Source organism: Monoraphidium neglectum (genome assembly GCF_000611645.1).
Source record: "Monoraphidium neglectum strain SAG 48.87 unplaced genomic scaffold scaffold00821, whole genome shotgun sequence".
NCBI classification, from domain to species: domain Eukaryota; kingdom Viridiplantae; phylum Chlorophyta; class Chlorophyceae; order Sphaeropleales; family Selenastraceae; genus Monoraphidium; species Monoraphidium neglectum.
Window position 1 is genome coordinate 1 of NW_014012807.1, and position 15,238 is coordinate 15,238.

The window sequence follows — 15,238 nt, forward strand, 5'->3', positions numbered from 1 at the left end:
GGTGAGGCCAGCGCCATGGTGAAGATCAAGGCCCTCCTGTGGAGCAGTGTGGGGTCGTTCCTGTTTGAGGCCTTCAAGTGGGTCTTCCAGTGCAGCGATTACGGTGAGACCACCCCTCAACCAGACGACGCATGGTGCCTAGCCAAAGCCTATCAAATCAAACACTGGGATTGATGGCGCAGCTACCAGCCGGGTGCGGCTGCTGCCTCCCGGTGTTCCGACGCGGCTCGAGCACACCCGCCAGCAAGGGCGGCTGGCGGTCCAGCCTAGGCTCTGGTCATGCCCCTTCACCTCGCTGCGCCGTTGCCTCACTTGCCAATCAACCCCCGCTGCCAGGCGGCGGCTTCAGCGTGTGGCCGACGTTTGGCGTCAAGGCCCTGAAGTGGACGTGGAATTTCGACTTCAACCAGGGCTACGTGTGAGTGCAGAGCGCGCATGCCTTGGATTGCAGCCGCTTGCAGTGTGCCCAATGCCAGTCAGGAGAAAAGGGCGCCAATGTCGCCGGCCGGCTCCGCGCGCCTGGCCTCCCGTGGCTCTCATGTTGCCTGCAGCGCTACTCACCTGTATGCACGCATATACATTAACTGGCTTGCCGCCCTAGTGCAGGCTCATCAACGCGCAACGCCATCCCGTAGTTCGCAGTCACTATGACCTCACTGTCGCGATCGCGTCGCCCAAACACGCGCAGCGGGAGCGGCATGATCTGTCCCCACATCGTCAACTGGAGCATGCTCTTCGGCGCCGTCATCAGCTGGTGAGCGCGGGACTTGCGGGGACGCAGCTTGCACTCTGCCCAAATGTGTTGCACTCGCTTTAAGCTCCCCAGACGCATCGCACTTGCTGATCAACATGATCAACCGCCGAGCACTCTGGGGGGCTTCCATCTGCCTGCCCGTCACCGAGGGGCCCCAGATTGCATGGGCGCGTCTACTGCTCCGCCCGAACCCCTGCTGCCACACGCAGGGGCATTATGTGGCCGCTCATCACCAAGAAGGAAGGCGACTGGTGAGCGCGCCTGCTAAACTTGGACGTATGGTTTGTCACACATGGCATGCTCTTGCAGCATTCAAACCCGTGCACATGCGCACACACACACACACACACACACACACACACACACACACACGCGCACACACACGCGTGCATGCACTCGCACGCACATTTCAAGGTTCCCGGCCGGCCTCGACAGCCACGACTTCAAGGGCCTCTTTGGCTACAAGGTGTTCCTCACGATCTCAACAACACTGTGAGCCCTGACCATCGCGGACCAGCAACCTATGGCGGGGCCAGCTGCTCAACTCTGTGGTTGCTGAGGGCGCTCTTTCATGCTTTGTATGTAATACCACTGAGCGAGCTGCACGCAAAGAAGCTCTGAAGTGTGTGGTTCTTGCATTGCAGCTGCCATAACATGTGCGCAACGTCATTATCATCATCACCATCATCACCAACATCATCATCATTCGTCCTTCCCCTCCAGGGGCGAGGGCATTTACATGCTTTTGAAGGTCTTTGTCACAGGTGAGGCGCAGGGGCGTGGGGATTTGTACTCCAGCAGCTGGCGGCGAGCCGTGGCTGCCCTGCTTTGGCTTCCTTTCGCGTAGCCACCAGCATTGACTGCCACATGACACGCCAAGAGAAGCCCTTGCAAACCAGCTGCGCAGCCATCAGTCCCCTACTGGCCAGTCAACAGGTTTCTCACTTCAACCCACTCTTGTTGGCTGAGTTCGCCGCCCCTTCCAACGTTGCCCACGACTCCCGGCCGCCGTCGCAGCCGCGCGCGACATCACCGCTCGCTACAGCCAGGACCGCGCCGCCCGCGCCGCAGCCGCGGAGGGCCTCCCCGGCCCCAGCCGGGACGCGGATGGTGCGCCTGGCGGCAGCGACGGCAGCGGCGCCACCGCATACCTGAAGGATGGGGTGGTGGACACGGAGGGCGGCGCGTGGCCGGCCAACATTGAGGACTCCCATGAGCTCGACAAGGCCACCCACAAGGAGGGCGGCCTCCTGGAGTTCAAGTGAGCCGCTGATAGGCCGTGTCAATATAGGCCACGCATCAACATAGCAACAGCTGAGGATGTGAAAGCGACGATGTGATGAGCTTCAGATCCAATGAAACAGCCTCAGCCGTGTGCGTGATGTCGTTTTACCTTGTTGACCTAGTTAGCCAAGTCAAGCAAGTAGGGACGGGAACAGGCGGTCTCTTTCCTTCGTCTCCATGCGTTGCTTGCCACAGGCAGGCAAGGGAGGGACGGTGGCACGGACAACCTCGGCTTCACCCCTCCTCCACCCGCTGCTTTACCCCTGCCAAGCCGACCAATCCGAGATCGGCCCACTCGAGCATCTCCTTCAACCGCCCACTTCCGCCCCTCGACGCCCCCGTCTCACCCTTCAAAACCACGCGCTCCCCCACTGCGCCAGGGAGACCGCCGCGGAGCGCGAGCTGCGCTCCAACGTCTTCCTCGCCGGCTCTATCCCAGACTGGATCAGCCCCGTTGGCTTCCTTGTGTTTGCGGCGCTCGCCACAGGCATCATCCCCATCCTCTACCCGCCAGGTGAGGGGAGGCAGCGGTGCAGAGGCTTTCATGAGAGGGCCCTTGAATGCGAGCTGGGGAGCCGGTCTGTCGGGGCATGCGAGGGCGGGGTGGGTGGACGCGGCGAGCCGCGCGCTGGGTGTCAAGGGGAGCGGCGTGATCGTGGCCACGTCACAGTTTCCTGCTGAGCACGGAGGCGCCATGTGACAGGGATGGCTTGCGGGGCTGCATTTGCCCTTTGAACACATCTGAGTTGTCTGGACGGAGACACCAAATTCGTCTCAACCATCCCACACATTCTTTCATGTGGACCGTCGACAGTCAAGAGGTACTACGTGCTGGTGTCACTCATCCTGGCCCCCCTGCTGGCCCTTCCCAACTCATACGGTGGGCGGCGCCATTCTGCTAGCCACTCTCATGATGGGCGCACAGGAGCCAGTTTTAGCAACATGACACGCAATCTTAAAGCTTCGTCTGGGCGTATACAGCCGCTTGCACCGCACGCAGGGCTTCCCTGCAACATTGCCGGTTGCACAACCGCCGCCGCCGTGCGCGGCCTGCCCCCCACATTGCTACCAACCCGTATGCCAATCAAAATGCACTTGTCGGCCACACTACATGCGGACGCATTCAATCAAACGCAACAGGCTGCGGCCTGACTGATTGGGATAACTGCGCCATGTTTGGGAAGCTCGCACTCTTTGGCATCGCAGGCTGGGCCGGCCACGAGGTGCGTGCGCATGATCAAGGGGGGGACGTGGGCGAGCGTCTGGTCAGAAGGGCAGGCGGGTGCAAACAGGAATGATGGTGGTTTTCCGGCTCTCCAGTGTCCCTGCCGGTTGTGCATGCAAAAGCCAGGGCGCGGCCGAATCCCGCCCACACAATCCGGTCACCAACGCCCAGGCACATACTCGTTCGTCCTCCATTTGCGTTCTTTCTCCCTTTTCGTCACCAGGGCGGCGGCGCCATCGCCGGCCTGGGCATCTGCGGGGTCATCCTGTCGTGCACCTCGTCCGCCGCCGTGCTGATGCAGGACTTCAGGTGCGCTGCCGCTTTGACCGCATATGTTGCTGCTTTGGCCGTGTGGTTAGGCCGCTCCACTATCTATTTATATGACACATACTCTTGTGTTGAGATGCAACAGCATCGCTGAATGGAAACCTCAGTGTCAACAGTGGTGGAAGATCGCAGAGGCTCTCACGGACACCACGAAGTTGCGCGCGTCTCTGGGACCGGCGCAACACAGCATCCTGCTTTCGCTGCTTGCCGGAGATCTCTTACTTGACGTCCTGGGCCACGCCATTCTTTTACCGTTTGAAAATCCCCCCCTACAGGACGGGTTACATCACCACATCCAGCCCCCGCGCCATGTTTGTGTCCCAGGTGGGGATAAGCGCGCAGCTCGGCCAGGCTGGCGCCACTGCACGCCCCACCAGGGCTTCTGCCTTCAATAAAGGGCTCATGCACCGCCTGTTCTGCCAAGAAGCTTTGATACCTACCCAGCCCACATTTGCCCACCTCTGCCAACCAAACTTCGCCACCACCCCCTCCACTGACCGACCCCTGCTGTGGACCCATCTCCCAGGTCATCGGCGCCCTAATGGGCTGCTTCCTGGCCCCCCTGGCCTTCGAGCTCATCTGGGTCACGGGGCAGGTGGGCTAGCCGCATGCAGCAGCCTTGAACACTCGTGCCTGGGGAGGAAAGGGCAGATTCACCCGGGCGCCGCGGACCTCCGCAGCAGGGCTGCGGGCTCTTCGCACACATACTTGACTGCTGCAAAAAGGTTCAGGTGGCGCGGTCAAAGCTATTCACCGCCAACTCGAAATCCTCCATCTGTTCCCGCACCCGCCACACTGCCACACCGCAGGTCGGCGTGAAGGGCACGCCCTATGAGAACCCCTTCGCGGACATCTACCGCTCCATGGCGCTGCTGGGCACCCAGGGCTTCGGCTCCCTGCCCCGCTACTGCCCCGCGCTCATGGGTGTCTTTTTCGTGGCGTCGTTCGCCATATGCGGGCTCAGGGACGCCTTGCCGCGGCGCTACGCCAAGTTCGTGCCCAGCCCGATGGCCATGGGGTGAGGCGGGGGCCCCTAGAGACGTGGGCGTGCGTGTGCTCGCAAGCGCTGAGCAGCTAGGGGTGCGGGTGGTCGATAGGGAGGTGCTGCTGTGTCGGCAGGGGCTAGTCGTGCCGGCGCGGGCGCGGCGTGCGGCGGAGATCAGAGGGCGTGTGACTTGAGGTCCCCAAAGCCCCTGCGGCGCAGCGGTGCCGCCACCTCGGCTTGCGAGCTCCAGCCCACCGCGCTCTCCAATCGTCCATGCCTCTTCCCCTGCCCTCCAACATGTCATGTGTGTCGCGGCCTGCAGCATCCCATTCTACATAGGTGGGCGCCCCGGTTTCTCCCCCACGACCCGCTGCATTGCGCGGTCCCCCGCGCCACGCGTCATTCGTGTCCCCCCGCTGCCACTCTCTCAGGCCAGCTGTCATGCTCCTTTGATGCCCGCACCTGGCCCAGCGCCCCCTGCCCGCTTTTAAACCTGCCATTCTGGCCCCCCTTGCCCCTTCCTCACTCGCCAATGCCATCCTCTCTTTGACCCTTCCATTTCACATTCCTCGCCATCAGGCGCCAACAATGCCCTTGACTTCTGGGCGGGCAGCCTCATCACCCACTTCTGGACCTGGGCCTCTCCCAGCACCGCCGACGAGCTGCCCATGGTGGTGGGCGCGGGGCTGCTGGTCGGCAGCGGCGTATTTGCCGTCCCCTCGGCCATCCTCGCGATCGCAAACGTCAGCCCACCGGTGAGGGGCCACGTGCTGCTTCGGAGTAGGGGTTACGGGGGTGCACCATGGAGCGGGCTTGGGCTGGAGCAGAGCGCATGTCGTGCAAAGCCTGCAACGTGGAATCCGGGCGGAAGGGAATTGGCAACGCTGCAATTGCGCGATGTTTGCAACTAAACTTGCTGCTATTTAAACCAGGACTTGCTGGCCAATCAGCGCTGACAACTCCTCTACCGAGCGTGCACATGCACATGCGTGCGCACGCGCGCGCACACACACACACACACACACACACACGCACACGCACACACGCGCAGATCTGCATGTCTTTCAAGGAGGGTGCATCACCTTCGTCTTGATCAACTGCCAAGCACCTTGTTCTCAAAACCGAAGACCGCCGAGAGGCCCGGTCCGATCGACCTTTGCCCAGGGCCAGCGCACCGCTTGATGGTGCCGGCCCACCTGAACGACGGCGACTGCGTGCGAGATTGACATTTGCTGCTGCCGAGGGGACCCCATGCCAAGCGGTGCGCCGTCAGCGCGGGCCTGCCAGTGCCGGCCAAATTGGTGCCATCCACTATTCTGGAACGCGCTGCTGGTCCACACTCTGGGTGAGCTTCCCTCAAGCACGCACAGGTATTCCCTTAGGAACTCTCGTGATAATTGTATCAACCGATCCACTGGCCTGGGCCAGTCGTCTGCTTGTACTCACCCGCGAGATGTACACTACTGCAAGCTGCGCTCCTAGTGAGGAGTACCACTCGAGCCGGCCAGGCTCAAGGTGTTTACAAACTTGTGCCGGCTTGCCGCGTCCCCCACCGGCCTTCGGTCCCACACAGCCAAAGTCGGGCAGTATTGTTTGTGGCAGGTCATGTGCAGTTGACCGCTTTCTTGCCTTGTCAGCACACGTTGCGAACAGCAGACCGGCACATGCGTATTGTGTGCAGCATGCTGGCACATCGACATCGCGGCGATGAGGCAAGATGTATGCTGCGTTGCGCTGCAACTGTCAAAAGTGCATGTACGTCCGTGTTACGCCCCATTCGGCAAGTGTATCTCCCTCTGTGACAACGGGCGAAGCCGCAACGAAAATTGTCAGCTGCATCCCAGCTAAACCGTCTGGTTGTGGCCCCGCAAGACCAGCCCAAAAAGCTCGGTCACAGATCAAGACCTCGCCAGCCTCCTTTCCAGGTGCATCCAGCTGCCAGCACACACCTCATCGGCTCGCCCGACCTTGCGTAATTCCACACCCCTGCGCTCACTTGCATGCAGCGGCTGCCGCCACGACTTGGCCCTTGCTGCTTAGGCTGGCTGTGATAATGTGATGCATATCCTCGGATGAGCTGGTCAGCGTCATCGAAACGCTTTCAGGCCATCCGCAGCTTGGGCCGTGCGCCCCCTTACTTGTTACGGTTCTAGTTGGCCTGCCTGTTCCTGGCCCTGTGGGGCCAGATGAACTCAGATCAGACGCACCAAGGAGGGTGCATGTCAGCATAAACGTAACATACACGGAGGAAACATACGGCCCAGAAATATGGGCAGCCAAAGAAGCAGCCATGTGGGTGTGAAATTGGGGGAACCTCACAAAGGAAAGCCGGCCCGACTTGCACACCAGGTGTGTGCGACTTGGATAGCGGACCAGCACTGAGATAGGCCGCAGAGTTTAGAGGCATGAGCGAGCAACGGTGACAAATGTATTGAGCGTGACCACACAAACTGCCATTTGTTGGGGCTTTGAAATTGAAAAGTACTTGGTGGTAGCCAGCAGGTGGTGGTGACACGGTGTTACTGTACCGGGTCTGGGCCACAGCGCCATCCGCATACAACCCCAGCCAGCAGGGGCGATGCAGGCTGCTTGGTGGTGTGGTCAGGAAGGGGAGCGGTAGAAGCAAGCTGCGCGGTGTGATGCGTCTTTTAGTGCGGCGCGAAGCGCCTGCGGAAAGGCCCTCAGTCAGCAGTGGCCGGGCGTCACCCACCGCACCTCGCGTCATCACCTCTCCAACCCCACTTCACCAGTAAAATTTCAGTTGACGTTTGATAGCGTGGACAGCGCCCTTGCGCGTTTGCAGCTGGCCGATTGCATCCACTCAAGCTCCACAAGCAAATCCGAGGCCTTTCCCGCACGAACCGCCAGATGCTTTTTAGCAACTTGAGGTCCAAGTTGGGATGTGCGCGGCAGGGACGCGCAGGCAGTGATGGGCACGGAATGCCAGGCGGGCGGTGCACTGCAAGCGCAGCCGTGGGGCGCCGCGGCGTGATGTCCCTTGTGGCCGGCACGGCTGCAGCTGCGGCGACGGCAGGGCTGCATGTGCCACATGCAGCTGCGGCGGTGAGTGTGTTGGTGTGGAACCGAACAAGCTATGAGCAAACCGCGGCCGCCTCGCAAGTGTGGACTGCGCCCCAGCAGGCTCCTCAGCACTGCATGCATGCGAGCTCTAAGCCCAGCTGGCGCACCCCTCCACCATGCATTCAGCGGATCCCCCGCACACTTTGCATGCATGCCGCTGCCACGGCCTCACCACCCGGTTTCGTTGCACGTCAAAATTGCTGCAGCTCCTGGCAGCTGAGGCAGTCCTGCATGCCTCCTGCCCCCGCACGCGCAGCAGCCGGCGCGCCGCCTGCCAGCCGCCCAGCCATGCCAGTAGTAGTCCCCTACTAAATCCCCGACCCACACGCATGGAAAACCCAGGAGCTGCAGTACGAGGTGGACAAGGCCACAGGGCTGCAGAGGGTGAAGTACACACCAGAGGGCTGGCAGTACTGGACATGGCGGGACAGGTGGGTCCCTAGAGTTTCCAGGGCCAAGGATAGGAGCGATTCTAAGCAATCCAGACGGGCGCCGCCTGGTGCATGCTTTATAGAGACTGCGAGGGGCACGCATGCGCGCCATGGCGGGAGGGGACAGACATTCAGCTTTTGCCGGCCGTCGTCTGACCTGCACTCGCGCGGCACTCGTCGTCGCTGGGCGCGATTTGACAGGCGCGTGCACTACATCGAAGCAGGTGCCAACAACACGGTGCGTGCATGACGTGCATCCGGCGCGGGCAGCTGCTGGAACAAGGAGGCGGCCATTGTCCGTCACCGGGCTGCCCCTCTCCTGGGGAGCAACCTGAGCATCGCCTTTGCATGTGGTTTTGGTTTGCAGCGCACGAGCATGCACGTGCTCTCAAGCAGGCTCTCATGCATGCAACTGCATGCACACGCATGAATATGCTCTGCACAGGGCGTTCCTGTCGTCCTCGTGCACGGCTATGGGGCCAGCGCCTACCACTGGCGCTACCAGATCCCAGCCCTGGAGGCGGCCGGCCACAGGGTCTACGCGGGTGAGCTGCCCGGAGCTTGTGGGTGGCGGTGATCGTGGCAGTCACTCTACCCCAGAGCAAGGCGGGCGGCAGCGGGCTGCTTCAGCGTGTGGCGAGCTGGCGCAGGATGGCAGCCCGTGCAGCTGCGGCCGCGCGCGCCGCCTTGCGCATGGCTCATCTCACCGACCTGCTGCCCTTCCCTTGTGCCGTCGCGCACACCCTCCCAAGTCTGCCTGCTGGGCTTTGGCTACAGCGAAAAGGCGATTACCGAATACTCCAGCGGCGGCCTGTGGGCCGACCAGCTGCGCGACTTCATCACAGAGGTGGGGAGGCCCGGGCCGTGTGTGCGCCACGCAGGGGCGCGGCATCGGCTGATGGGGCCGAGACGTGGCTGGCAAGGCATGGTGCAGCGCTGCTCAAAGCTGCTTATTTTTGTGGTACGTAGAATTGAGCAGAAGCGGTCCAGCATAGGTTTGTGTGCGCCATCTTTTGCACTTTGAGCAAACCTGACAGGCAACGTCCACATGCGCAGGTCGTTGCCCGGCCGCAGTGCAGCGCCCCAGACGGCGCGCCTGCAGACGCGGAGGCGCCCCAGGGCCCCGAGGCGGTGGTGCTGGCGGGTAACAGCTTAGGGGGCTACGCCAGCCTGGTGGCGGCGGCGCGGCACCCCGAGCTGGTCAGGGGCCTCATGCTGCTCAACAGCGCAGGTGTGGCGGTCGCTCCGCACGCCCTGGGTGGTTGCAGCCCCCGATAACAAGGGTGCTCAGCAGGTCACCAGGGTGACACGGCGGTCCTGCAGGTTTCGCAGGGGGATGGCGACGTCTTTGATCAAAATGGCTCCGTCTACAGCAAGCGGACACCCAAGTCATGAGCTGGTCCTGCACCCACACCCATGCAGGCCCGATGAAGGAGGATCTGGAGGACGACCCATCCCTCGACGACGTCCCCGGGCCCGTGGGCCTCGGCCCCTGGTGGCGGCCGCTTGTGGACGCGTTCGCTGAAGTGGGCAAGCGGGCCGTGCTGTGGGTCGCGTTCCAGAGGGCGCGGCAGCCGGAGAGGATCAAGGAGGGTGAGCGGGGGTGGGCGCGCAGGACTCAGGTCCGCAAACGCAAATTCACACCTGAGAGGGGACACACAGGCGCACAGTTGGCAGAGCCGACTGCATCTGCACCTCCGATCATGGGCCACCTCCCCCCTGGAAAATTCAATCGAAAAACCCCAAGCTTTCAGAGTAGCCCTTTGAAACATCACCGTGCCCTGCACTGGCCGGACTTGAACCTCTTCTTGGGCCCTGCTCCCCCCTGCATGCCTCCCCCTCTCCGCCAGTCCTGGCCATGGTTTATTCCAACGAGAGCTCTGTGGATGAGGACCTGGTGGAGTCAATCAGGTGCGGCCGCGAGGGGGTTGCAAATCGTGTGAGGGTGCGTGATTGCTTTTTGGGGGGGGGGGGGTGAACGGCACAAGCAATTGTCTGCTGCATGTGTGTGTAAAAGCAACGGCCCTGGGACCCCCATGACGACGGTAGAAGCGCGGCATAAGGCGGTGTCACGTGGTCAGTTGCGAGGACCACAAAGTGGCGGCGGCGGGGCGGCCCAGCGCCCTTGCATTTGGCCGCTGCCAACCCCTCAGCGCCGAGGGCCCCCCTGCACCACCACCGCACCTGCCACCCCGCCACCCTTAGGGTCCCAGCGACCGACCCCAACGCAGCTGAGGTGTTCTACCGCATCAACAGCAGCAAGGGCGGCGGCGCCCCGCCCTCGGTCAACGCGCTGATGAGGAAGCTGCGCGCCCGGCAGCTGCCCACGCTGCTGCTGTGGGGAGAGCAGGACCCCTGTGAGCTCCGTCGGGTGTTGCTTGGGCCGATGATCATGACGCCTTCAAAGCAGGTTTCAAGCAGCTGCTGGGCAGCTGCCCGTTTTGCCAGTTGCACATACTCATCACGCCTTGCAAAAGAGCTTAAACCTCTCACGCCGTGTGAATTGCCGTGCCTCCGCCCAACAGGGATTACCAGCAGCCGTGCTGACCGCCTGCAGAGGATGTATCCCGAGGTGGGCCTGTGGGCAGAGCCCCGCGGCACCCTTTCACAGCGCGATGCGTGGCGCAACCTTGCCCTGCGCTTTGTGCTGTGCTGTACGGCTTCTCGTGCGTGCAGTGCATGCTTTGTCCCTCAAGGGAGGTGATTGCCGCCAGTCACTGCACTGGGCCGTATCCAATTCTTGCACACAGCGCGAGCCACTCATCCCGGCGCTGACTTCTCGTTTCCTGCGCCTTAACTTATGACCTCTTCCCGCCAGGCGTCCCGTGTGTCACTGAACGCTGGGTGCGTCTGATTGCCGCGCTAACCCCTCATGCTTCGTGGCTCCTCGTATTTCGTGATTGTGCTGGTTGGGCTGTCGCGGCCTGGCGTGGCGTCAGCAACGGGGGACAGCCCGTTGGGCTGCGACTGTTGGCAGCCCTCACTCACGGGATCACTGGCGTTCCCCTCGCCCCTCAACACGCCAGGCACTGCCCTCATGACGATGCCCCCGCGGCCGCGTCTGCCGCCATGGTGGACTGGCTCAAGGGCCTGGAAGCTTGACCGGCGGCGCCAGAGATGCCATCATGTTGATGTCACCCCATATTTTGCCTTGCCACAGCTCTGCGACGCACGAGCTCCCCGCTCTGTCTGTGGCTATGCGCAGACATTGCCGCCAAGGGGCATCCCCTGGCTGCAATCCTTCATTGCAGCTGTATTCTAGAGCTGTCCCACTTGTCTTGGCGCGGGGCGCCGCCATGCTCTGTGACGTTGGGCTCCCTTCCCAGTGCTTGCAAGTGGCACGGCCGAGGCTTTGAGGATGCGCGGCAATTTTTTGATGGATTGAGGGAGCTTGCTGATTTTGAGTTAACACTGAGCGAGTTGGAGGCTGTGCCAGCCCGTTTTGCAAAGAGGTGGATTTCTTTGCGTCGCAACACAACAACCAAACCAACAATCCACCTGACTCATGCCCGCCCTGGGGCGGCTTTGTTGGCATTCTTATGTTGCCCCTGCGTTGCAGGAGTGTGTGCAGCTGATTGGTCACCATTTGTCATGTTGTCATGTCGCATTGTGAAATGTATGGGTGGGCCAGTCCTGCCAAGCCCAGCATGGCGATGCGCGCAGCGGTGTGTGCCATTGCAGAGGTTCTTTTTGCATGTCATTGGACTGCAAGACCGTGCTTCTGGACAGCCATGCACCATGCTATGTCAACACAGAAGTATCCGCCACATGCGGCAGCGGGCGAGGACGCTGGTGTAATGCACAACCATTGCTGTTTGGTTACGGTTGTGACGAACTCGGTTGAGATGCTGGTGGTCGAGGCTGGGCGGCTGGGAGTGGGTGCCTGCACAGCACATGGGCGCCCTTGAAGCCGGAGTCATGCTGCTGCGCAGCGGCCACCGCAAGACATGTTTCTGGATGCACACGCAAGCACAGAGTAAGTGGCAAGGGTATTTCAGCTTCACTGCACGCAGCCATCACGCTCGGGGCCCATGTTGCCGCGGCAGTCGCGCACCCGTCAGCGTGTGTCACCAGTGCCATGATGGCGCATGTGCTTTGCTGAGCACAGTCAGCTTGTACATCGCAGTGCCGGCTTCCTTCTCGCAACAGACGCTGTTTCACGTTCTTCATGTCTGCCAACTCGGACTAGCACAACATTTTTCCTGCCCGCGGGTCCATGGCGCTCTCCACTCGCACTTCTCTGGTTAGAGGCGCTGATATACCACGATCGCCAGCGGCCCGGCTTGCACGACCGCTGTGCGTGCAGCACCCGCCCAGGGTGCGAGGAGCACCGCGCCCGCCATGTGCGCTCAACCGGCCAAGCGCGGCGCCCGCCGCCACAGACGCGCCCACGCCTGCGCCCTCGGCGCCGGCGCCCTCTGCTGACTGGCGCGGCGCGGAAGGCACGCCCCTCAGCAAAGACGAGGCGGCGTCGCTGCGCCGGGTGCTGGCGGCGGGCGCCGGCGTGGGTGCTGCGGCGGATTCATCCACACTCAGCGCCTCGCGGGCGGGTGAGCTCGCGGCCCTGATCAGGTCAGGGCTGGAGAAGAGCGCTGAAGACCTGTCAGAGCTGGAGGGCGCCATACTGGCGGCTGAGCAGGTCAGCAAAGGCTGCGGCGTTTTGCTTGTGGGGCGCACGTGCATGTATTGGGTGCGGGCGGCGGAGAGGGGTCCCTTGCTGGCACCGCCTCCAAAAGGCATCACCGCTTTGACAATGCACCCATCAACACTAGGTCACAGTGTGGCGCCGGGACCAGCCAGAAAACACCCCACGCCATGGTGCGAAACGCAGTGATTTGGGCTTGCCCGAATTACGCGTCAAGCCCGGGCTCTCCCCGCTCGTCCCCACGCGCCCCCTCCCCTCCCAGGTATCCCTGGGCCGCCTGCCAGCAGAGGGGCCTGGGGCGCTGGCCGGCGACGGCGCCGCGCGGGACGTGGCGGTGTGGCAGCCCGTCTTCGCGTCCGCGGGCGGCTTCCCCAGGTGGGATTGGCGCTTATCATTGAAGGGTGGCTCATGGTTGGACGACGGCGTCGGTCAGGAGCTTTGGGCCTGCCTCGTTTTGCTCCGGCGACATGCACCAAACCTGGACTGCTTAATTCTGGATTCACCAGCAATGCAACCCGACGGAATCGCCATGACTTGACACCCCACACAAAACCTGCCCGCTTTTGCTCACTGCGCAACCATGCAGGCTGCTCTACATCCCAGTCCCAGAGTACTTCGACCTCTCCGCCGCCGAGGGCGCCTCAAACTCCCAGCAGGGCCGCATCAGCCGCCTCAACGCGGGCCCGCCGGGCCCGAGAGGGAAGCCGCCAGGAAACTACGCGAGCGCGCTGGGCCTGGTCGACGTGGTGACTGAGCTGGGGCCGGTGACAACCCATTTTCTGGGGCCCTGCCTGTGGGCGGACGACCAGACCTTCGAGTACTGGGTGGAGAGCTGCAGGGTGGAGGTGCCGGCGTGGAACGTAAAGTTCACGGTGAGAAGACGGCGGCGCCGGGCTGCCGGCGGTCCTGTTTGACAGGGTGACCGTGCAGCGGCGCGCCCCGAACGATGCATCACAGGCCAGCAGCGGGCGCCGTGCGCCTTTTCCAGCTTTGCGGTTTTCAGGGGAGAGGGGGGAGCCCAGACCGCCTGCTGCACGGTAGTGCAGTGCTGCGTGTTCGTAGCCTGAAGGTGCGCATGAATTGCACCCCCAACTCCCACATGTGACCCGAAGTTGGACCCCGCGTACGATGACCTCCCTCCAAACACACCCCACCCCTGCCACGACCCAGATCCCCTTCCGCCTGAGCAACGCGCTGACCTTCTTCTACGTTGACCGGGCCGCCGGCCTCGCCTGCGCGCGCAGCCGCATAGGCGGGACCATGCTGCTCGCCGCAGACCCGCCGGCCGGCGCCAAGTATGCGGGGGCGGCGTCCGGCGAGCCCGGGGCACAGTGAGCACACAAGGAACCTTGGCGGGGCGGGGCACTCTGGCACCCCGCACTACTGGTGTCCCCAGCATGTTGGCGCGCAGCCGACGCGCTCTACCATCGGCGGCTCATCCGCCGCTTGTACCTTGTCATGTATCATCATGGTGTTGCAGTGATGAATCTGCACCACACACCAGGCGGGGCTGAGACGGCCTCGCAAATCAGCCAACCCTCACGCGTGGCCAAGGGAAACTGCAGCGGCAGAAGCTGCCCCGCGCGCTGCGAAGCGGCTTGGCAGCTTGTTGGGGCTGCAACAGTGTGCTGGTTGCTGCCATGTAGCGCGTGCCTTGATTAGCCGTCAGCTGCCTGCTGTGGTGTTTTGTATTGCCCTGCTGCCACGCATGCAGCGGCTGTCGGCTGCTGCATTCTCATGCATGCACCAGCACACCTGGGCTGCGTTCACCTGCCGCTTTGCTACCATGATACAGCGCTGTTTGTCACGTTGTGGTGTGGATGGGCGCCTGTGTCGGTGCCTGTCAAGGCCCCATGCGCGTCCCCCTGCCACTGCACGCTCTTCGCCGTCGCAGGCGACGCAATTGGTGCGCTGTTGTTGCATGCTGCAGATACCCAATCGTGGCTGCGCGCACCCAACACACCCGACGCCGCTGCAACTGATGGCGGTGGCGAATAGGTGTCCAGGCCCGGGATGACGCGATTGTGCGCGCTATGTAAAGACCAATTGGTAGCTGCTGTGCTCTTGAGATCAATGTGCACTGCATGCGGACACGAGCTTTTGTTTCTGCCTTGTCTTGAGTGTTGACGAGGTAGCGCTCTATGGTCTTGCTGTATCGTACATAGGCGTTTGACCTGCACAGCAAACAAGCAGCAGCAGCGACACAGCGAGGCGGCGACAATCATGCAGCCCGAGGACTGGGTTGCTGATGAGACGTGTGTGCCACAATCACGTCCGCACCAGCTGATGATGTGCGTGCGCGAGCAGGCGAGCAGGCAATTCTCAACTTGCGTCAGCTCGGGGTGCTGAGTGATTTGCCCTGAGTGTGTGCCCTTCCCCTGATGTCGTGCGTGTTTTCAATACAGTAGGGCCAGCTATGGTAGCAACTCTCGCCGGTTCACTGAGTTGCTGTAAAGGAAGGGCTATCGGGATTGCGAGCAGGTGCAGTCAGCAGGTGGTCCCGGGG

At 62.4% G+C, this 15,238-nt stretch overlaps 1 protein-coding gene across 1 annotated transcript; it reads left to right on the plus strand.

The window, feature by feature from the left end:
• Positions 1-15: 15 nt before the first annotated feature.
• Positions 16-14,067, plus strand: MNEG_5485 (putative metal-nicotianamine transporter YSL8; the record flags this gene model as incomplete). Its single annotated transcript, XM_014046037.1, has 27 exons — positions 16-103; positions 337-418; positions 689-754; positions 964-1,005; positions 1,169-1,246; positions 1,478-1,518; positions 1,772-2,015; positions 2,419-2,552; positions 3,245-3,261; positions 3,487-3,572; positions 3,866-3,914; positions 4,117-4,185; positions 4,400-4,608; positions 4,898-4,914; positions 5,155-5,330; positions 7,999-8,087; positions 8,289-8,325; positions 8,533-8,632; positions 8,840-8,934; positions 9,144-9,318; positions 9,510-9,680; positions 9,938-9,998; positions 10,293-10,444; positions 12,470-12,726; positions 12,995-13,107; positions 13,319-13,604; positions 13,903-14,067. The coding sequence occupies 27 exons, from the start codon at positions 16-18 to the stop codon at positions 14,065-14,067; spliced, it is 3,099 nt and encodes a 1,032-aa protein (XP_013901491.1).
• Positions 14,068-15,238: the final 1,171 nt, after the last annotated feature.